The sequence below is a fragment of the Maylandia zebra genome, linkage group LG12 (genome assembly GCF_041146795.1).
Source record: "Maylandia zebra isolate NMK-2024a linkage group LG12, Mzebra_GT3a, whole genome shotgun sequence".
NCBI classification, from domain to species: Eukaryota; Metazoa; Chordata; class Actinopteri; order Cichliformes; family Cichlidae; genus Maylandia; species Maylandia zebra.
The window spans coordinates 30,082,835-30,107,945 of NC_135178.1; the positions used below are offsets into that span (position 1 = coordinate 30,082,835).

Below are 25,111 nucleotides of genomic sequence, written 5' to 3' on the forward strand. Positions count from 1 at the left end.
TGTACACCAGGATCCTTTTCTACGTAGCTGACAGCTGGTAACTGTGCAGGGGTGGATCTAGCAACGTTTTGCCAGGGGGCCAGGTTAGGGCATTAACAGGGAAAATTCTGTTGAAGAAAAATGTTGAATCTTTTTAATTATTGTAGAAAAATAATTGATTTCTGTCCATTTGTTTTACACATGCATTAAATTAAAGTTGATTATGTCGCTTAAGCATCATGAGGCGAGGGGTGGGGGGGGTGGTTCCATTTTTTTTTTCTGCTGGGAGCTGGCAGCCCCATTAGTTAGGTTGCTTAATATTTCCGCTAAGTACTCTTCAAAATACCAGAATAGGGAGGATGCTGTAGGTTTATGTTTATTAGATTGATCAGTTTTGCTGAACTATGAAATATTTTGGATGCAGTGTATTTTTTGCATAAAGGTATAACAGAATAGCTTAAGTGTTTTGTTTTTTAAGACGTGAGTATTAACTTATACAAAATGCAGCAATTTAAAAAAACAACAACAGTTTTATTGATTATAAAATACACTATAATCAGATTCATATTTCGAACATAAAAAAAGTGGTATCGTGCCATCTCTAGTCCTTACCGGGGCTTAACTAAAAGCCAGTCTGCTATACTGTAGACGTGTTGGTGTGGTTGGGATGACTATGTGTGTGTGCGGAGAAGTGTGTGTAAAAGTGTCCTGACAGCGCACAGATCAAGTGAGACCAATATCCACTTCACCTGTTTATGTCGAGCTGTGTGTGAATGAGTGGGTGTGTGAGCAATCTGCCTGACAGCATTCTCCTCCTCGGACAACAAACTGTTATGACATGTAGCATTGTTTCATTCACTCCCAGAAACACACTTCAGACTCCAGTTGCCCTTGTATCATTGAGTCTCTCCTTCCAGCTTTGTTTGTTGAGCTAACCTGTTGTTTGCTGATTTTGTTGGCATGTTTGTTTGTTTGTTTTTCCCCCTGCCAAATTATACCTTTGCTACCACTGGTATAGCCTATTGACACATGGGATTTTCTTTTTTGGCTGAGAAAATGCCTGTGTTTGCGGATGTTCAAATGTGTCTGTGCTTATTATTGTATAATATTTCCTTTGTTTGAAATGTTTTACATTTCAATTTAAATTCATCAGAGCTGAGCTAGAACAGTAGTAGAGACAGTGAGTTTGGTACACCTTAATGTCAGTGGGCAGCTTTATCAGTGAGGTTTTACTCTTTCTTGGAAAGGAAGCTTGGACTCTTAAATGTCTGACTCTTCTTTTTGCAGATTTAGTGATTGGGTCCCCATCAATGGAGTGGGGGAAAAAGGGCATTTTACTGACCATTACACATGCTATCAATACTACATTTAAGTTAAACTATTTATGTTAGAATTAATTTATTACAGCAGTAGAATAAAAGCATGTAGGCATCCAGCTCATTGCTCCCTGCAAATACTGCTTCATACAAAAGTTGAAGACTGATGAGTAAATATCTCTCTATAGCCTACAGATGGATGCTGGAATGCTCGGAGAGGTTGAAACAGCAGGTGGCGTCTAGAGCTGGAGATCTCTGCAATCCTTCTTGTCAAGGTTTTCAGCCATTACTTGTGTTCCTTATATTTGCTTTGCTCTCCCATTGAATGACCCCTTGCCTTCATACCTTGGTGAATGACCTGCCATGTGTGACCTTGTAAGAACCTTTACTTGGAGGTCATTATATCTTGTTCTGGAGTAGTGGGTGACCATCCAATTTACTGGTTATGTCCAGCCAGCTGCAAACTAGTGCTTTTCTCTATGATGTCTTCAAAACTTCCCCAGCCATGTAAGAAAGAACCAACTACACATGGGTAGGGTGTTTTTTGTTTTTGTTTGTTTTGTTTTTATACCTCAGCAGCTGCCTGTCTGCTTTTCCTTTTACAAAATATAAATCTAAACTGTCCCCAAGTACTGGAAAATAAACAAGAAAGTAAAAACAGCAAATCATATTAATTATGGAACAAAAACCCTTCCTGCTGATCAGATTTAATATATTGCTGAAAGTCCTTCCTCAGCCTTTCAGTCTGTGCCTGCTAGTGATCTGTGGTTGAGTAGCTGGTAGCTACATTGCTAATCTGGGATGGCAGCCCAGAGGACTATCTTGAACCTACTACAGAAGCCAGCTACCCACCACTATTGTCTGTGCCTTTGTTTACAGAAAAATATGTCGTTCTAATCCCATGTGTGGTGGGAAGTGGAGTGGGCGGTTTGATTCCATGTGTGAGGGTTTTTATTTGAAAGAAATCCAGTATCCAAACATCAAGCTCTGCAGATTACATTACCGATGTCCTCTACAAAAATGTGTACGAAAGAAGCAGTTGTTAAAGTCCCACGCATTGCTGCATATATACTGGACTGCTGCTGCACTTGGCTTCATCCACCAAGAAAAGACTGTAACAATGAAGAAATGGTCACTAAGAAATTGGTGTTTGTTTAGTGTTACAATCAATGCTCTGTTAATCAGTTAGAGCTTTACAATAAAACTCCAAAATGGTTGTTTTATAGCAATCAATATACTTGACATTTTCCTGTTTATCGATCATTGCTTAAACTTGCTGATACATTGCAGGATAGTTGTACGGTGCAGCTGTGATTCCAATAATGGTAATGTATGCATGGATACGGGAGTTGAGTCTTATACTAAACAGAGGTGTAAAAAAAATCACCAGGCCCCTTGCAATACATACACTATTTACAGTTTATCATTCACGAACATCTCTGTGAATAATTTAGTGGGTACCAAATCTTTATTAGGCTTCATAATTTTTTGCTGCAGCTGTGCATAGACGAGCATTTGTTTATTTATTTTTTTATCTCTGCAGTGGTCCTTTGCACTGAGCTTAGATTTGATACTTTTTTTTTTTTAATTTAGTGAATCCAATGAAGCCCCCCCCCCCCCCCCCCCCCCCCCCCCCACGAAGCAAACAGAAAATGATTAAATTACAATTTCTCAGTTGAAACCTTGTTTGGATGGATGGATGGATGGAGTGAGTCCTCCACCAGAAGCCTGGGAGCCTGAGGGTCTTGCACAGTATCTTTGCTCATCCTAGGACTGTGCTCTTCTGGAAAAAGATTTTAGAAGTCATGCCTGGGATCTGCTGGAGCCAATTGCGTAGTTTGGGGTCACTTCTCCTAGTGCTCCCATTACCGTGACAACCACTCTTGCCTCCACCCTTCTCTACCTTTTTTCTCAGCCCTTGGTACTTATCAACCTTTTATGTGTTCCTTCTTATTCATGTTGCTATAACTAGCTACATCCATTACTACATCCCTTTTCCTCTGCTTGTCCACCACTACTATCCTGTTGGTTAGCCCTCACCACTTGGTCTTTCTGGATCTGTAAGTCCTACAGGGTCTTAGCTTGGTCATTGTCAACCACCCTAGGGGGTGTATTTCATTTTGACCTTGGGACTTCCAGGCCACATTTGGCATTCCAGTATACTACCTTCTGCCAGATACTCTTCCAGTATTGCTTCATCTCCACACTAGGTGGGACTGTTCTCTTATGGTTTCCCTGCCACCGAGAATGCATCTTGGATGGTTCAGTGGAGAACATCTGGGTGATTCTGCTGGCTTCTGTCTGTCTGGTATAGCTCTTCAAGCAGTCAGAAACTGACAAGGAAAGATTCACAGCATTGGCTAAGGTCTCGGATACAGCAGCTGGTTGTATTTCTTATCCCTTTCTTCATCACACCACCTGGTGGGGCTGGTTGTGGCTGTTCAGCAAGCATTACCCTCAATTGAGAAGGAGAATAAAGGGAAGGGAACTGCAGAAAGTTGTAATGTGTGACTTCCTTATCTGCAATTCTGGCAAATCAGCTGATCTCAGTGACATCCCCCATTTTGTTCTAAAAATCCAAACATTCATGATGTGCTGTTTAAGCTGATTAAGCTTGCAGACATTTGCACCTTTGCCGAATTACCTAGGTACATAACATCTCCCCTTTTTCATGCTCTGTTTAACTTACTCAGTGTCAGATCCTTTGAGATACTTTGCCAGTTCTGCACAGAATCTTTTAGTGTTTTCCTTGTGTCTGTTTTTTATTTTTATTTTTATTTATATAGATGGAGTGGTGCTGCATACGTGTTATTTAAATTAGGTGCCACTATTTTACTATACAGCAGTGAATTCTAAAAATTTATTAGACAAAGAACCTATTTTTGGACTTCTGCTTCTTTATGCCACAACAGTGTATTTTAAATCAAGCAGTCAATATGGAATTGAACTGTAATTTTAAAAGCATGATATTTTTGCAAATTTTACAAATGAAAAAAAAAAACATTAAAGCTGATAGATGCCTTGATTGGCATTATTCAGTGCCTATAAACTATGAAACGTGAATATTATGAATTTGCGACTTCTGAAGTTATGGTTTGTCATGATTTATGCCTGAATTAGACTTGAGTGGAAAATTTACATCATAACTTACAATGTAACTGGAAGACCCTCTTAACCCTATGTCGTACGCTTCCACATAACCTGACATGCACCTCCTGAAAAATGTAACTACATGACCGAAATACATGGAAAGTTGTGGGTTAAAAGGGGTTTCCAGTTATGTCGTAAGTTATGATGCAGCTGCAGAAGCCTAAATCAGGCATCAGCAGCAACGGCCACATTGTTCAACAGTCCTGAAACATAGGGCCATATTGGGTTCCTGTAGAAAAGAATGATAGTGGCTTCTTTAGATAAAGCAAATATTAAAAATAATCATAAAAAAATATCATTCAGTAGCAACACCAGGGATGAAAAATCAAAGAATAAAAAGACAACAACGGCAGCAACAGCACACGAAAGAATAAGTAAGTAAAAGGCAAGACAAAGTGAAAGATTCTCAATAGCATGATAAAACAGATGTTCCACCAAATGACACATTGGACCTGTGACCAACATAACAGGGCTCTTTTACATCAAGCTTTGAATTTCTTAACACATGTTTAGTATAAACGACTTGCAGTCTCTCCATCTGTCTCACCATGTCTTAAAAAATTACCCCCATCTGTTTATTCTAAAGTATAAAACACTTGAATACCAATCTGTCCATCTAACTTAAACAATAAAAAAACTACATTCAAGGTCTTAAACACCTAAAATGTTCAAAACTGAACTATGAATTTAATATTTAAAAAGATTTTTAAAAAATAATTGAAAAATGTGTACATAATTGTCAATTTTACAATAATCTCATGACCTAAGAATTATGTATAAGCTCGTAACTTGTGCTCAAAAATAAATAAATTAATAAACAATTCTCTCAGGATTCCAATTCCTTGACAGCTTGTCACACTTAAAAAAAAAGGTAACCGCTTCATTTTAGTGTTGGGATCACAACAACAGATTGTTTTCCTTCTGCCTCTCAAAAAGCAGGAAAAGCAGCAAACAAGATTTTAATGATTTGACAGTTGACTCATTTAAATGCCACTCATGTCCATTGAAGGCATCTTTTACAGAATGTGTTGAAGAATATGCAGTTGGTGGGTTGAATTTTGTTTAACATCTGTCTTCTCTTGTTTTTCTGCCATTTTAGTTACCATTGGCAGCGATATTTCTTTAATTTTTCACTGAATGTACCATTTCACACTTTAGGCAATCTTGGCAAACCTTTGTGCAATGAATAATATTTTCCATTCCCACGTCTTGAAAAGCACAGGTTTTAGGTTTGAGCAGTTGTTTGAGCACATTTGAATAATATAAATTTACTACTAGCCTTCCACCCAAACATAAAATTCTTAAGAAAGTTTTGCTATGTATTCATTCACCAGGTTTACAGAGCAATGATGTAATTTCAGACTTGAAATAAAATGTGCTGTACTGGTTTACTTACTCAAAAGCTTCAGTTTATATATAAGATGAGGGCATTAAAATGCACTTTTACAGTGCTTCTTTCTAATGTCTTTTTGCTGTTCTAACAAGTTCAGACCCAACAAACACCATTTGCTTTTACTCGTGTCTCTTGGACACATCTGCTAAACATGCAGCAAGTTTGTTTTGACACATAGCATATGGCTTTTGTTTTGAGAAGAATTCCTTTTGGGTTCACATTTACATTTGTAGCACTTAACTGACACTTTCATCTGGCAACTATTGAATAAGCATCATTTGCTTACAATAATTATTGCGTGCTAAGCACATTGATATAGATCACTGTAAATGGTAGTATGAAGCCCCTTTCATGTGCTCTTAACTTTCCACAGCATTTGAATGTGTCTTCACTTCACTCTGGTCAAATCTTTCAAAGGTTAGAATAACAATATTACAACGGTTAGATCTCCATGATAATGCAACATGTGAAAACTGCATTTAGTCACATTAATTGACAAATATAAACAAGATCATGATACCCTGACATAAGAAAGACACAACCAAGAACGCATTTCAGCCATCAGCAGACTTTCTAGGAACTGAACAGTCTTTTGGTCAACTTAAAGAATTTAAAGAGTAGCTCTCTGCATCTAAGAGCAGTGGGAATGTGAAAGCATGGTGTGAAAGGAGATAAAAGCTCAGAAAATCTTCTTTTGAGCCATACGTCTCTTGTTATTCCACTATGTCTGTAATAAAGAAGGAACTTCAAACAAGAACGTGACAGTAACATGAGCTGACTGTGGTTCTGGCTCTCAAGCTAGCCTGCACGAAGGCATTATAGGTCCCTTGGTGTAGAGTCCAGGCTCACATATACAGCAAATACCACTCATACAGTGACTCACTCCTGTACAGTTTCCTGTACATTTCACTCTGTTGGCATCTTAAACAGCTCGGGCTAAATCATCCTGAAGATCATCTATAAGATAAATTTAGTTAACAGGAGGGTGTGTAGCAACAACGATCAATGCCTCGCAGGCTTTCACTTTCTCCTAATGCTTTAGACCTTGGTAAAATTGAAATTTTCTGGTGAACAATGGATGTTCCTTGTATGTTCAGCACACTTTGAGACACTAGAGAAAAAACAACTTGGCCTTTTTGTTCTTTGTCTTTGTATATATATACACAGCCTTTTAAAGGAATCTATTTTTTCAGCTAAGAAATTGTTACTTGCGTCATGACAGCAGGAATAAATTATGCCTTTAACCAGATTTAGATAGTAGCTACTTTTCAGTGCAGTTTCTGAGCAGTTATGCACCATAGTGATAACCACAGTGACTAACATCGTCTAAAAGTTCATCTTTTTGCCAGATTAACCCTCTCAGGCTCAAATTAAGTTTTTTGTTGCTAATGCACAACCAAGTCCTGCAGTGGTACTTCTGAGTAAAAAAACCTCGTAAAATATGTATGTGGGGTAATCAGGTTGTTAGTTTTTAACTGTTGCAAATCGGCAACGTCTGCCTTGAGAGGGTTAAGTGTCAGTTTAATGAACTTAAAAATATTACTTCTAATCTGTTGAAAAATCAATGATTAACAACTGGTAAAAAGTAAAAGTAAAGTAAAAAACTGAACAGAAATGTAAATTTAAATAACATCAGCGGAACACATAAACCTTGAGGTCTTAAAATCTTCTTTTCTCTCCTAAAACATTTACTAACATGTCCAAATCACTTTTAATCCTGGGTAGACTTACTAAGCCCTTTGAGTAACTTTCATCCTGAGGAGAGCTGTCATTTTATAGCCTTTTAAAGCCTCTGAGCTTTAAACACATGGAATTTCCAAGTAATATAGTCTAATTTTATCAAAGGAAGATACCTAGAGTCAATACACAAAGGAATTTACACTGCTTACATTGTTCCAAGGACAAGCTGTTTATATATAGTTCATTTAATGAACCTGGCTAACTGACTAATATTAAGGCATTGCTTGTAACTTCTGATTGAGAAAAGCCTAAAACCCAAAAGCAAGACAAAAGAAATGCGTAGGTTACTGGTATCTTCCTGGCACGAAGATGTAAGAAAGTGGTCATGCTAAAAGCAAGGCCCAGGTTATGAGCTAAAGTATTACCAATAAAACAGATATTAAGAGACAGCTGGAAAGGTTTGGATGAATCAGTTGATTGAACTGGATGGATTGTGAACAGTTGTACACAGTGTTATTCTTCTGAAAACATCATGGTGACCTTTCAGAACCTCAGCACCCGTAATTCTGAAATCTCATGTGAACACCGAAATGTTTACAAAAAAAGGTGTGGATCGAAGAGTCAGACTCCTGAAACGTGTATACCTGCATCTGAGATCTCGAGTGTGGTGTGAATTTGTAGCAGCTATCATACTTGGCTGGTGTTTCTCTCCCTTTCCGTCTTCTACCCCCCATTCGCCCAGCCTTGTTGTTGCCTCTGTGTCACACTTCTGTCTCTAGTTCCTTTCTTCTGTCTCTTTCTTTCTCTCCGAATCTTTTTATCTCTTTGGTAACTGTAAATATGCTCTCCTATAATCAGATCAAACACCGGACTTATGCCTTCATGACACTGTGGGGCAGATGTCCTAAACAGGGCAAAACAGCGTGTGAGTGCAACCCCCAAATAGCGCTGATATTTGGGGGTTGATTTACAAAAATTGTGCTTTTTTATAAATAGGTGCAGTCAGTTCATTTCAATATGACATGCCCAATCTGCCAAGAACCATGCAAGTTGATATTCAGCTAAGAGTAACTTACTAACACTACAGGCACAGCTCATTACTTGCTGTGAGAAAAGCATATAATTATAGGTCCATGTTCATGTCCATGTGTACATTAAATGTACGCCTACAGTGGCGGTCTGGCAGAGAGAGTTGTTATGATCAAACAGGCTTCAGTAATTACCAGACGCCAATGTAGGACTGTAAGCTGTACAAAAATATTTTTACATTGTGTTCATGTATTAAGACAACATCTCTTTAAGAGATAAACCAGAACCGGAAATACCCGACTGATAAAAGTTTATTTCTATACTCTGCGACTGGTGGTGTGACCACAATTTTTCTATGCTAGATTTGTTTAGTTTTAAAAAATGGATCTGGAGATTTGATGTGAGAGTCTTCTGTGCATCTGTGATCGATATCTCAGCTATTGTCAAAGTGCATACAGCTGAATTTGTGTAGCTCCACTACTAAAAACAGTCATGAGACACAGCTCACGAGATCGCAGTGTGTGCGCTGTCCATGGTTCTGAAATCTTTTTTTTTTTTATGAAAAATGTAGGTTTAAAGTTTATTAACATAAATGCATTGATCAGAAGAAAAACAAATATTACCTTCAGACTTTCAAACCAAATCAAACAGAAAAAGCGACTTTTTCTCTCAAGCACAGACTTACTGTGCTTGAGGTCCAAGGCCTGATTATTTTTAGAATTGGTTCAACATCATTATCCATCTATTCTCTCTGTTCTTCAGCTATTTCACTTTGAACCCCATTGTGAAATTCCTGCCACAGAAGTGTCAGTATGTTGTGTTGCTCCTTTTGACTGGTGGTTCCAGGTCATTTATGGAGCAAATTTACATTTAGGTGGCTTAGAAATTTGTATGTTTTCATCAGATCTTCATCTGGCTTTTCAAACACATTTTTCAACACAAGTTGAACAATGTTTCATTCTTTTAGGATGTGCTCTTAAATCTCTGCAATGCAACCATAATTCCACTATATGAAGTACTTAAAATAATACATGCTTTTTTCAGCATTAGACATATCAGTCCAATAAATTGCATGTTCCAGTTGTTAGTCAGTGTGTTTGTGTACAACATTTAACTATTCTTCCCCCTGTATTTTGTACTTGAGAAAGGAACTCCCAAAAACGCATATGGAAGACGGTTGGTCACAAAAATTGACAAATGAATTCTCTCCTCTTAATCACAGTCGTGTCGCTGTGGTCTCTTTGTAAATAATAACAGTACATTTTTTATGGCAAAAACCACTTAACCCTGGTAAATCTGGCTTTATATCTGCGCTGATGGCACTACTAAAAAGGTATGGTGGTTTCAGAGACAACTTTGCATCCCTATTTCCTGGCGAAGGCTTTAACATTTAACAATTAAATAGACGACTTTTTTTTTCTTCGTCAGTCTGAAAATGGAACTGATGTTACAGGATTAAATTAGGTGTAAAGGGAAATAATTGGATTTAAGTGAGTCTCTTGTTTAACAGAGCAAATTGTTATCTTGTTCCTGCACCTATTGTTTGTTTTCCTGGGTCAGCATTCCTTTGAGGAAGGCATCTACACTTTCTCTTTAGACAACGTAGTCTTTGTTAGCGTTAGTGCATTTCTGCATTTCCATAGGTGAAGCCTACAGTTTCTTTGGTAAACTAAACAGTAAGTGTGGGTGAAATATGCATAAGGTTATGATTAAAATATAAGGTGGTTTAAAAAAAGGTTGTACTCAACAAAGTCAATCAAGTGTAATTATTTTGACTCGATTTGATGCTTCGGCCAGCTATATTCTCTTTCATATTCAATCCGGATTTTTTTTTTTTTAAGTCAAGTAGCAAATATGTAATAAAACCTGAGTTTGCTTAATATATTACAGGGAAGGCAGTCTGCATAAGTAAAGTAAACATACACCAAAAAAGGAAAAGGAGACATAATCACATTGACAGAAAGAAAAATTGCATTTGTGATGTTAAAAAAGCAGAGGGGAAATTTATTTATAGTGTAGGTTCTTGGCATTCTTGGCATTGCCTTTTCTCTTTACTTACTCTTTATTTCTTAACTTAGAAAACTAATGTTGAGATGCCAATAAACAAAGCACTGCTCCAGATAAAAAGGAGAAAAAAATCTATTGTAATGCTCTGTGAGCTACCTGTGACCAAGGGGAGCACACTCTAATTCTTAATGAGTAAAACCTTTTTTTAATACAGTTAAAGGTAAGGTCAAGTTATGTGTGTAATTATGGGTTGGTGGGCTTTGTTCATTTCTAATGCAAAATGTGATACTGAATAATAATCTTGTTTCACGACAGAGCTGCATGAGGTACACAAAAAATATAAATAATCCTGATTAATAAAGAAGTAGGCGAATTAGACAAAGGGAAACAAATCGAAAGAGACAGCGCAATGAAGTTTTGCTTGTCTTCCTGCATTACACTGAAAAGTAGACCTACAGAGGAAGAGCATCACATAGAGACTTGTCAGTCTTGGCTGAAGCAGCTTAGGGACGCAGCCTTGTCCATCATCCTTCTTGCTGACAGACATGGACAAAGGCACATACGACCAAAGACCTGACAGATGCAGAACATAGTGTCTTTCTATCTCCTTACATATATGACAGTCTATGTTTTTTATGCATGTTCAGAATTTCCAATCAGGTGAGCAAAATCTTATATTTTTTCATGCATTTAATTTCAAGGGTAAACCGTCAATACACAGTACTCTAGTTTCTTGATTGAAACCACATGCTGCTTTAAATTCACCATTTTCACTTTTTATTGAATCAATGCTGATTTTTGGCATGAGGACTTTAGAAACTTGACGATTAGCATTTTGATGACTATACAGAGATCGCAGACTGTATGGTGTGTGGTTCAGTTAATGAACAAGTTATGAAAAAGGTATGTGAAAAACAATCCACTGGACTAATATTTCCACATAAAACCTACTTCTGAGTGGTGATTTTTGCCTCTCTCCCCTCTCCAATAATTTGAATGACCCTGTTGCACATGTAAACACACTGTTTCATGCCAAAGGTCATTTCATTAAGCTTCAAAGTATATTTTGTATGACAAAGATGTTCTTGGTAGCTGTCACGCAGGAGAATTCAATACATATTTCTGCATTTTAAAATGATAATACAAACAACAGAGTAGCGCATAACCAACTGCATCAGTCATCAGTAGGTGTGTTATTAAAGTAGATAACTAAAATTTATTGAGAAACTATAGGATTAAAAAATTGCAGCAGTTGTTAAAGTATTATTGTTTGTGTCAGAAATATAGATTTCTGACATAAGATCCATTTGTAATACTGGAAAATATAGAAATATGATAATAGACAGTTACACAGAGCATACGCAGAGTAACACTATTACTGCAACTAGGTGCCTTGTGATAAATACAAATTAAATAATCGCTCTCTTTCAACCACTTTAATATCCATCCACCCATGTTCTGCCCTTTGTCTGGGTCCAGATTGGAAGGGACTTCCCTATCTCCAGCCAACTCCTTCAGCTCCTCCAGGGGATCACTGATGCACTGCTAAGCCAGCCGAGAGATGTAATCTGCCCTGGGATGTCCTCTCGGTAGGACATGCTCAAAACTCCTCACCTAGGAGACATCCATGTCAAATGCCTAAACCACCTCAACTGGCTCCTCGCAGAGGAGCAGACATCAGGATGTCCGCCTTTATCAGTGACCCTATTTTATCTGGTACTACCCAGGGCTGAGGACCATTGGTGAGAGTTGGAATGCAGATTGAGCAGTACATTGAAGCCCTCTAGCATAGCTAATCCATGACCTCTCATATCAAGAAAATGGCACAGAGACATGAGAGTCATAAAAAAGGAAACACCACAATGGTGACATGGTTCTCACTCTGATCTGTACTTGAAACCAAAGTAATTTAAACACTCGAGCAAAAGGCTTTTTTTCTCCCTTTTGACATAACTGTTACACTGTTTGGTTGTTTATGTGTATGAATTGTAGGTACTGCAAGATTTTGCATGGTTTTATACTATGAATATGCAAATTATGTTTCTGTAGAGCGTTTAAGAAGGTGCTTTATTTGATATTATATCATGAGATCTGTTACATTACAATATGTTGAATTACAAGACGACTGAGGTTTGTGCTCTCACATGAGACTGTTATTTTATTTTATTGCATTGCATTCGCTTCACTATTTTAGAATTTTGTTTTATTTTATTGCCTGTGGAGTGGTGGGGAAATTTTGTTCTTAAATTCATTTTTTCACCTAAATGTTTTATTTATAATTTGTCTTTGCAAAACCTTGTCCTTTAAAAATCGCTCCAATGATTTTTGTTTTTCTCAGTGAATGTTCAAATGTACATTTCTACTCCCTCATATTCCATTCCTGTCATTCTGTCATTCACAGAATATCCTAACTCTTTCGCCAAACTTGCTTTGCTTTACATGCGTTTGCTGCCACTGTATGTGTAGTAACTTTACTTTGAAGTGGCTTGAACTGTGTGGTTGTTGAAGATGGGAGATGGCGAGAGAAAGAAGTGAGTGAGAAAGGGAGATAGAAGAGATTGAAGAAAGGAAAGGAGTGGAGACAGAACCAGAAAATGCAGAATGATGGCACAGTTTTTCCTCCCACATTCAGCTGCTGAATTATAAAATAGAAGTTTTCATTTTATACTGCACTACAGAAAACTCATAAATAAATATTCACTGTATTTTATTTGCATAGACAATGAACAAAGTACACTTCCTTTATTGCAAAATGCAACTTTTGCTCTTCCTTTCTCCTTCATGTTTCCTGATTGCAGCAAAATATAAAATGATGAGCGGGGAATGTTTTCACTTTTCAAAATACACCAAGAAAAAAAATACTTTAGAGTGAAAAAGAAAAAGTAGGTTTTCAGGTTGTTACAAGAGGTTCACAATTTTGTGCCAAACACAACCAAACACAAAAAAAACAGCTTGATTAGATTATTACTGACATACGCAGGTGTTTTTATACATACACACTCACAAGAATATCATGTACAGAGAGCTTATCAAGGGAAGGGTATGGCATGTTTGCAGACAGTTTTGGCAAGACATAAAGCAAGAGAAACACAAGAAAGTAATAATGAGAAAGAAATAAAAAGTGGAATTTTTTTGCCTCCTACTTCTGTGTTGAGGAAAACTTTTTTTTACTTAAGAGTGTGTCTTTGTCAGTGTTGTTTGTGTATGTGTGTTAATAAGAAGAGGTGTAAACACGATAGTGTGCATGTGTATGCATGCTTATAAAGTGTATTAATAAACTGAGGGAGGGTCTCGTCAAGGTGATAAATAGAACAGAGCACACCGGGACAGATTAGAGAGAGAGTGTGAACAAAAAAAGAAAATAAAGAGATTAACTATAGGATGCCTTGAGAATGAAGGATTGAGGAGGGGCAGAGGGAGGGATGAAGCAATGTATACTGGGAAGGAAGGGAAAGAAATCACTGAGGAATGGATGAAAGGGTGAACAGAAGCTTTATAGGAGGAGGTGAAGAAAAAGAAATGAGACTGAGAGATGAAAGAGTGGACCTGGCTGGAAAAAAATAAAGGAACTGGGGAATGATGGTGATGAAGGAATAGAGATTAGAACATCTACAAGGGAACAATGGAGTAACAGGACGAGGATGGGGATGGCAGGTGATGAGGACATTATCTAGATCAGCGGTTTCCAACCTTTTTTGCGCCACGGACTGGTTTATGCCCGACAATATTTTCACGGACCGGCCTTTAAGGTGTCGCGGATAAATACAACAAAATAAAACTAATACCGGTACCGTAAAAAAGAAGATTTATTCATAACACACCTGAAAAGACCAAGGAAAACCGAGTAAATGATAAAAACGATAACAAAATAACGCTGAAAACCGATAAAAACCCTGAAAACTATACATTTCACACCTTAGCCTCAACTCTCGCGGCCCGGTACCAAACGACTCACGGACCGGTACCGGTCCGAGGCCCGGCGGTTGGGAACCGCTGATCTAGATTAAAGAGAAACCTGGATTTAAAAAAATATGCCAGTGCTATACTGAAAGAAGGTTAACATAAGGAAAACAAGACTGGAAGAAAAGAAAAGCGTTCGGATGAGTGGAGAAAGGTGACAAAAAAAGTGTCAGAAAGAGAAAGAAAAGTGGTGAAGCATACTGATGAGAGGAAACGGGAGTGAAGAAGGAAAATGGAAACAAAATTCCTAATCATGTCCCTGAATAATTACTAATTCATTGTAGCCTTTCTCATAAGCAGAACTGCATTCTCTGAATTAGCCATAATCTCCACCGCAAAACACATCTGATTCAGCCTGCTTGCAGCAATTATTCAGTAAAACTCTTAACTTTCTTAAGAGCCTTTGCTGTCACTCCTTTGTCTTCTCCCACCAAAACATACCGTGGGAGTCGGCACCATGCTGCGTGAATCAATTTTAAAAGGCGTTCTATACAAAGAGAGTATGGCACGCATCAGAGATTAAAGAAAATCAGTGAGAAAATCGGGGCAGGGAAATTCCAAGCGATGCAAATTGAATTTTTAAGCAAATTGTACCTTAACTGTCACTGTAACAACTCAGCTTTCTTTTCTCTTCGGTTTATGATGTGCTTGTGTGAACTTTAGATTAACCTTGCTTTCTCTTTTTTTCTTACTTTGTCTCGTTCTACATTCTTCTCTGCAGGGTGTGGTTCCAGTCAGGTATCAACTTCCTGGCTGTGAAACCCAGCAACCTTGTCGCATGGGAGATCAAACAGGAAATGGCACCGGGAAGCAGTTCGTTGGCAGTTATGTGCCAGAGAAAGGCCTCCTCCACAGCAGAGAGGTAGGAGTCAAACTCTCATATCTATTCTTTTTTAACTGCTACCTCTGCCATGCAGCAGCTATTTAACGTATCCCTTTTATAATGAGTAGTTGTGGGTGAGTAGCTGTTGGAAATGGTCTTTGATCTTTGTGCTTCAGGGCCATAAGAATGATAGTGCCACACATTTCTTAAAGCAGTCTTAGTTGTCTTTACAGTGACAGTAAAAGTGTCAGTTAATTTAAGAAAAGAAATTATTACAAGATCTTTTTTTTTGACAATAACAATAACCATAAATTGTGTACTCATACATTAGCTTTGAGTTTAAAAGGTATAGGTGGCTCTTTTAGATTCTTACTGTTTTTTTTATTGAACACAACAATCTGTAAGCCATCTTTGAATCAGAAATTTAAGAAATCAGAAATTAAACATAGTGTAATTGTGTTGCCAGTAAAGAAGTTTTGTCTTATTGCCTATGGACTTATTGGTGATATGTGTGTATCACAGAATAAATACATACATGCATGTAGTACACAAAGGCTGGCAAGTGTCGACATCAGTGACTCACAACTCATGCTAAATTTGCCATGCATGTGTGAGTGTTTAGTTGGTGTCATCAGGGTAAAACCAGCAACGACATAGTAAGTACAGTCTCTTTTTTTGTTTGTTTTTTGTCACTAATGTAGCAGTCAATTAATACTTAACCTCAGTGCATGCTTACACTGACTTTGTTGTTGTATGGCGTTGATGGAGAAAGCAAATATAATCACTGTGGGTGAGATCTAAAACCCCAATATCCCAAAAAACGTCTCACTTAAAAAGACAGCAGAAGTTAATTGGATGGAACAGAAAATGTATTTGTGTTTAATTCGCATATTGTTACAGCTCAAAGCAAGCTCCAGGAATCAGTAATACAATTTTATTCCAAATCAACAAATCCCCAGTTTAAACTAAATGGATATTATAAGAGTGGTCGTTTTACAAAGAAGAGTAGCTGGCTCATTACAGTTCATACTCAGTCACTTTCACACTATCAACAGCGAAGCAAGTCATTCAGTGTGCTGTTGAATTGTTGAGTAATGTATTCTTGTACATATTTTCAAAGGGATTGATCGCATTTTGGAAACACTATAGTTATATGAGTGTCAAATATAAAATACACTGCACGAAAGAGCCTTTTATAGTTATAATCTATACTGATGCAACCATATACTAGTTTGATTAATCAACTTTAAATACTTCTTTCCTCTTATTCTCTTGTTGCTTTAAAGCAGTGCTGATGAATGACTTTCCATCTTCAAATCATTATTACATGGCCCCAGCTCAATTTGCACCACTTAGCTAGCTGTTAGCCACACCTTAACTCAACTGACAGACAGCTTCAGCACCGAGGAATGAGCCAAAGTGAGCATTAAAAGATGTATAAGTGATGACGCATCAGCTTTGAGCTTTCAAATTAAGAGTGTCAGAGTTAAAAGTGTGTGTTTTGTTTTTTTTAAATCAGATATTTGCCTTTGAAGTGTATAGTACAGAAAGTATCTACCATGGGCAATCATACTTCCAACTGACAGGCACTTTAAGACATTTACTAGGAAACACACTTCACTGCTGTGAAGTTATTTACCAGGGGTTTACATTTACCAATACCATTTCCTCAAATAATGGGTCTATGATTTCTAATCCGCACCAGTTTCCTCAGTGGTTGCTGCTGAGATGTTGCACCTGACTAACATCCCTCGTGTCTTCAATCCCAGTGTTAGAATTTTAAATATGGAAAGTATTCTTTGGAGTTGTTGCATGGTATCATATCAAAACTGAGGGGTAGAGGACCCCTAGGATTTACACATAAAACAAACGAGAGCTCTAATGCATCATGTTGTGAAGTTTTTTGCTTAATCTAAGCAGCTTTTATTTATTTATTTTTTGTTTGAGCCCAGCATGGATTGTTACCACTGGCTGGCAGCTAGCTATGCTATTATCACTAGCATCTTCTGAAAAAACCTCCTGGCAATCTGGGATGAGAATACTGTGTTTCATAATGGGCTTAAACTCATTTGTATTTATATCATGTCGAGTAAAGTTGGATGGAGTTCTGGTGTGTATTCCAGAAATCTAATAAAAAGCCAGATGAAGCTGCTTACTGTGAATAATAAAATCATCACTGACTGGTTTTCACACAGTGGTTAAGCTAGTTGTTAGCTGTTCTTTTATTGTAATGTTATATGTTATAGAGACTCTCTGACAGAGCGGAGCTGATATTAAAGCACACGTGTCATTTGATATTTTTTAGCTTATGAGATCTGAAATCTCTGTTATTGCATAGTGCCTGTTCTATGTGTAGCCAGGGCTCAACTGAGTTTTAACCATCCTGAAATGTATTGTAGCCTGTTGGCTAAGAAGTAGTGGTGAGAGTTAAGCACATCTAGTCCTCCTCTATTCTCGGTGCTCTGTAGCATTTCTAAGCTTATATACAGGGTTTTCTTTCCAAGGGAATTCAGAGATTGAAGAATCCAGAGATCTAAACCAGTCAGGTAATGGTTTACTCTGGATCACTGAGAACAAATAACTGATTCTTGGGAAAACCATCAATTTTATTGAAGTGACCCTTCCCGTGAGATATATGTGTACAGACTTCCATCTAGCCAGATCTTCCACTTTCTTTAAAACTGGGATGTGGTTCAGGTTAGTTAAATCTGCAAGCCTAGGAGAAACATTAATGCCTAAAAATTTAATATATCGAGACTGCAATGATGTCAACGAAGAATTATGGAAGAAACAATTAATCAGAGGAATTGATGATTTTAATCAGTTTATCCAATAATTTGAAACTCAAGGAAGACAAATTCAATGTAATTGAAAGAGTGGTTTGTGAATGTTGGAAAAAAAAAGCAATACATCATCTGCATAAAGGCTGATTTTATGTTCTACGTTCTTGCATTATACAGTGGGGCAAAAAAGTATTTAGTCAGCCACTGATTGTGCAAGTTCCCCCACTTAAAATGATGACAGAGGTCTGTAATTTGCACCAGAGGTACACAGAGGTCAAACGTTTACTATAGGTCTTTACCAGGTTTGCACACACAGTAGCTGGTATTTTGGCCCATTCCTCCATGCAGATCTTCTCGAGAGCAGTGATGTTTTGGGGCTGTCGCTGAGCAACACGGACTTTCAACTCCCGCCACAGATTTTCTATGGGGTTGAGGTCTGGAGACTGGCTAGGCCACTCCAGGACTTTCAAATGCTTCTTACGGAGCCACTCCTTTGTTGCCCGGGCGGTGTGTTTTGGATCATTGTCATGTTGGAAGACCCAGCCTCGTTTCATCTTCAAAGTTCTCACTGATGGAAGGAGGTTTTGGCTCAAAATCTCACGATACATGGCCCCATTCATTCTGTCCTTAACACGGATCAGTCGTCCTGTCCCCTTGGCAGAAAAACAGCCCCATAACATGATGTTTCCACCCCCATGCTTCACAGTAGGTATGGTGTTCTTGGGATGCAACTCAGTATTCTTCTTCCTCCAAACACGACGAGTTGAGTTTATACCAAAACGTTCTACTTTGGTTTCATCTGACCACATGACATTCTCCCAATCCTCTGCTGTATCATCCATGTGCTCTCTGGCAAACTTCAGATGGGCCTGGACATGCACTGGCTTCAGCAGCGGAACACGTCTGGCACTGCGGGATTTGATTCCCTGCCGTTGTAGTGTGTTACTGATGGTGACCTTTGTTACTTTGGTCCCAGCTCTCTGCAGGTCATTCACCAGGTCCCCCCGTGTGGTTCTGGGATCTTTGCTCACCGTTCTCATGATCATTTTGACCCCACGGGATGAGATCTTGCGTGGAGCCCCAGATCGAGGGAGATTATCAGTGGTCTTGTATGTCTTCCATTTTCTGATGATTGCTCCCACAGTTGATTTTTTCACACCAAGCTGCTTGCCTATTGTAGATTCACTCTTCCCAGTCTGGTGCAGGTCTACAATACTTTTCCTGGTGTCCTTCGAAAGCTCTTTGGTCTTGGCCATGGCGGAGTTTGGAGTCTGACTGTTTGAGGCACTGGACAGGTGTCTTTTATACAGATGATGAGTTCAAACAGGTGCCATTCATACAGGTAACAAGTGGGGGACAGAAAAGCTTCTCACAGAAGATGTTACAGGTCTGTGAGAGCCAGAGATTTTCCTTGTTTGAGGTGACCAAATACTTATTTTCCACCCTAATTTACGAATAAATTCTTTACAAATCCTACCATGTGAATTCATGGATTTTTTTTTTCACATCCTGTCTCTCACAGTTGAAGTGTACCTCTGGTGCAAATTACTGACCTCTGTCATCATTTTAAGTGCGGGAACTTGCACAATCGGTGGCTGACTAAATATGTTTTTGCCCCACTGTAGGACCTTAATCACTATAGCCTGTCTAATTGCTGCTGCTAATAGTGCAATAAAGATTGCAAACAGTGAGGGGGAGAGTAGGCATCCTTTCCTAGTGCCCCTCTGGAGAAGATGTTTGGTCATTTGTTCTGACACATCCTGTTGGGGAACTGCACAATATTTTTAACCACTTTATGAAAGTCGGCTTCCTCGCTTCCATATACTGTGTTCCCAATGAAGCTGTTAACAGCATATACAGTTGTAATAACGTACCTGATTTGTTACTGTGTTTCAAGCAAGGTCTTTTTACTAAGAATTGAGGGTTCCTTTAATCAATTATTTCATTTGATTCTAGTTTTGCTTTGCATATTTTGTTCATCACTTCCTGTTCCTGGGAAGACATGTAGGCTTCTTCTAAGGATTTAATGGTTTCTTCTAATTCCTCAATATATTTGTTTTCTCTTTTCTCCTTATGTGATGAGAATAAAATGATTTTACCTCTCAGCACAGCTTTCCCTCCCTTCCAGAGAACAGATGCTGATGTTTCAGGCAAACTCACTTTCTATTTGGGTTCACGTTAATGGTCCTTGGATCTGGAATTACAGAGTTTGGTGATCAACAAATAATTGTGCCCTAGATAGAGGAGAATGCAATGATTGATTTTTGCTTTGGGAAAAGCTGAAACTTCACAGTTGCGACTGTGATTGGAGAGCCAGTGTTTGTGTAAGCATAATAACTAACAGTTTGTAGTTGGGTTTAGGGGAATTAAATAGAAATATATAATGTTTTTCGACTAATATTTTGATCCTGTGGTGAAATTCAACTTAAACTTGAACTGGGCACAGATTCATATTCCTGTGGTTCACTTGGCAAAATGGCTGGTATAATACTAAAGGTGCTTTTTTGGGATATGTCAGCTATTGTAGCCTCAAGGCAGAGAAGTCATTTTCCAGGCCCATTGTCATCCATCAGGAAAATGTTGTTTGAGGTGTTTAGATGGGGTTGATTTCAAATGACTACTAATTTCCTCGAGCTTTGGGACACATCCATGTCTGGTAGAGGCAGTTTTTTAAAATAATTATTTTATTTTATTTTGCCCTGAAGGAAAAAACTCATTAAATTAATGTGAAAAAGTGGTGCTTTAGAATCTAAATTATAATATGACTTTCAGAGACACATACAAAAAAATAAAAAATAAATCAGAGATGCACGCACAAGCTCATTCATATTCTTGCACACACACATTTCTACCATTTTCAAAGTGATCCTGTAATCAAATTTGTGCCTCAAAGCACAGATTATGACTCAAAGACAAACATATACAAGTGTTTTGATGAACACAGATAAATGTATAAGCAGCTACCCCCTAACTGCAACAGCAATGGGATTTTTTGTTTGTTTTTTTAACTACAGAAAAGACATACACATATCCCATACCAGCATGCCAAGCGTTGCCAGCATACAACAGGCAGATCACATACTTTTATCAGTGACGGTGTAGGCGGGATGGCTAATTAAAGGAGCTGATCTCTATAAAGCTCTAATGAGATATTACTGGTTGGGACATGGAATTTTTGAGTATGCTTTTTATGAATGAGACGGTGGGAGTGATTACTACCTCTGACAATTAATCTTGTGAAGTGATTCGTGTTATGCCATTGTTATCCTAATTATATAATATGATCTGACATGATACGGTATTCATTGTATAATAGGAAATGCTTGGTGAGTGGATGCAGTAATTAGAACCATGGAGTAGGCTATGCTGTGTGTGTAGGTGTATTTTTGTGTGCGACTGCATGTGTTTATGCTTGTGTGTATCTTTGAGGTAGGAGTATTTATGCTTTTTAAAATATAGCCCACATGTTTGTAGGTTATAAAAAAAGAAACCAGTTGTTGAGGATGTGATCCTGTTCCATCATCACAACTCCCAATTTTTTTCATACATTCTTTTGGAACTTGGAGGTTTGGATCAAAGTTCTCATTATTTTCTTTATTGATTTTTATTATAAAGTAATTATTCATTATTTGTGCATTTCTCACTATTTGACAATTCTGTTATCATTTACTTTTAATTATACACCACTGCCATACTGTGTTATTGACAGTCTGTTTAGTTCTGCCTCCCTGCCCATGTGCCTCCTCATACCAGTGCTCCGAATGAAACATAATGAGATTTTTGGAGGCTGTTGCCATTGAAGCGCCTCAAGCAAGATTTGTTTCTTGTTGGAAATTCATTTTGATTATCATTTCAAGTTATATTTCATTTATTCATGCTATGTAATATAATTTTATTACAATATATTTTTCTGCTGTGTGTAATATTTCTAGTAAATGTTTTGTTTGTGTCATTTTCTGTTTATATATGGTGTTGCTGTAGCTATTTTTTTCTTTTCTGTCTCATTTATATGATCTCATTTGAACTTCGTAGAAGTGGACCAGCCTCAGGATGACCTTAGCTTTGTGTTGGAGGTTATATGAGGAAAATGTTCCATAGTTTATGATGATTCTGCCAGAATGGGAACAGTGCTGTATCTTGTGATCGTGGTTATGTGTATAGATTAACACTGCTAATGGGCTTCATTCAATACCCAAACTGGGGTAATGCGCTTTCAACACACCATACAGGGACATGCTATTTATGTTGGTTTATTTTGCTTTTTGCTTTTTTTATTCTGTGCTAGTTGTTTGCTGAGGCAGTCATAGGGAAAAACATTCCACTCTATGATTTTGAAGTATTTCTTGCAGTTGTTATATATATTACAGCATTAGCAAGTTACTTTAACGAGTGACCACCGGGCTGTTCGTTGCAACTTGTGACATTGAAAGATGGTGAAACTGTTTTTTCTCGTTCTTTTTTCATTTATTTTGGAATGGAACAAAGAAGCAATTTTCGTAGGAAATATGTGAAATTATATAATTTAAAAGTAGACACTCATTGTCTTTCAGTAACTAAATGAATACTTTGCACTGAAAGCATCCATCTTTGTTGGGCATTACCACAGCTAAAAATTCAACCAGTCTAATTCAGATATGAACATTTAACTTAATTAATATATTCGTCTTAAGCATCAGCATTTAACAGTGGGCACTGCTTCAATTAGCGTTAAGCTATTATGACTTTTATCTCTTGTTAAATAGAAAAGCAATACTTTTTTCAGTTTCTATAATTATGCATACAGATAAATTCATTAAGCTCTGCATAACTGAATTATTATCACCCTGTCTATATGCCAGAGCCACGGTTACAGTCAAGGTTACAGCTCCTAATGCTCCTATTACCACTGGGATCGCTTTGGCGTTTATTTTCCACATCTGTCCAGTTATTCCTTCAGGCCCTGGTAATTCTCAATTTTCTTGTTCTTTTTCTTTCTGCTGATCAACCCAGCAAACCATGTAATAGACAAGCTGGTCGACTGTGAAAAAGTTGCAGGAAATTGGAGTAAGCTGCAGTACCACCAGAGGGAGATGTTTTATTTCGACCCAGTATGAAAATAATTATGGGAAAACATTTAAACAGGCATTACTAACACATTTACATGTACATACATGTGCAAAGAAGGGCCCTGGGATGTACTTCATACCTTCCTTGGCCACTAGTGACATTCTGGCTTTACATGTTTAATTATCTTCCCCTGCTGGTACTAGAATATCTGCATGGGGTACTGCAACTTCTGCATGCATGTACCACTATATCTGGTTGGATTACCAGCATTTCCTTGTATGTGTGCAAATGGAAGTCCCACAGGCCCTTAGCCATGTTGTTCTCAACCAACTTTGGTGGTGTCTCCCATTGGGAATTGGGGACTCCTAGTCCATATGTGGCACAGATGTTTCTGTACACTATCCCAGTCACTTGGCTGTGCCTCTCAGCACCGATGGTACTTACCACACAGGAGCTTGGTCGTCCATTAGTTTCTCCTCCTGTTCCTATTTATCATCTGTCTTCAGACAATCTTGGAGCTGCTAATCTTGGGATGCCATCTTCCTGATGTACTTTTTGGATGCTCCATGCTTTTCCTGAACTGTGGCTCTGACACTCACTAATCACCTGCCCTCTTTCTGCTGCTTGGAAAACCTCAGGGTGTTAGATCTCAGTTGGAGACCTCCTCACCGTGAGAAGTTTTTGTGCATCACCATCAGTGGCATATATTTCTACCTGTGGCCAGCTTATTATTCTAGCTGGGTATCTGAAGACCGGCAGGGGGTATGTGAATCTTATTCCTTGCATTCAGCTGTCTTCTTACCACCTGTCTTATACTCTGGAGGTATTTGGTTGTGGCTGACCTTTGCACATCTTTATCAGAGCTCCATTTGGCATTGTGTATATCGGTTTTTCTGCTTTCTGGTAGCTCCACCCCATCAGCCCAGATCACCTTCACTGTCTTTCTGAACATCTGACCACACTTGTCCAGTTCAAATGACATCCTGATAAGTGGATCACTGAATAGATGTCTCACTCACCCCCGGCATACAGCTGTATGCATGTACAGGAGGTGGCTGATGAGCTTGCAGAATAGCAGTGGGGACAGCGCATCAGCTTGGTACATTCTGCACTTAGCTACATGTGTGATTGCCTCTGAGTAGGCCTCCAGTGCTCTCGTCCGCATCCATTGAGTTCTTGTGTGATTAATGCACTATTATCCGTGTACAGTGCCAAAAACACCAGTATCCATGTGTCAATCCAGATCTTATTTCATACATAACTCTATACCCCAACAGAACTCTAGCTGAATTTTCCAAATTCCTGAAAATTCTGAAAGAGTGGGTCGCTGATCTGATAGTCACTCTAAATGCCTAAATATAACTAAAACAATTGGAAAAGTCTATATTTTCATCTTTAATTTAAAGATCACAAAATTTCAAACCATGACCGTTTAAGATTTGTACATTTACAAATCTTACTGGTACATTCTACCTCCTCCATCGCTTCTCTGTCCTCCCTCATCTTATGTCAGTAGATTAGACATACAACTTCACCGTCTCTGGAGAGCTGACAACGAGGAAGTCATAACAACAGCAGCTGGTTATAATCTAACATTATGCCAGAAAACATTGGGTGCTAGTGTCCAAAAAAAGAATAAATAAAATAAAATTTTAAAAAATCACACTTTCCCTCTTGAATCTTGAAATACTTTGATTACACTCTCACATCATAGAGAGAGTTTATTTGCTAATTGCCTGAGTCTGACAACATTAGATGCACTTCAAAGAAACATTGAGAAACGCAATCTAACAGTAGCAGGATATCATGAACTCCTCACCTCGGTATCACTCACAGTCACAAGTGAACATTTCAGTTTTTGAGAGTTTTTCAGCCTTCTCAAGAGTTAAGACATATGGATTCGTCACACCCTGTGGTGGTCTTGGATCTTGGACCAGGGGGTTTG

At 38.1% G+C, this 25,111-nt stretch overlaps 1 protein-coding gene across 1 annotated transcript in view; it reads left to right on the top strand.

The window, feature by feature from the left end:
- Window positions 1-25,111, top strand: part of si:dkey-215k6.1 (transmembrane protein 132C) — a 293,749-nt gene that overhangs the window by 129,168 nt on the left and 139,470 nt on the right. Inside the window, exon 4 of the mRNA XM_004546915.4 lies at window positions 15,236-15,376. Within this exon, the coding sequence (XP_004546972.1) occupies window positions 15,236-15,376 (141 nt within the window). The remainder of the gene's footprint in view (window positions 1-15,235; window positions 15,377-25,111) is intronic.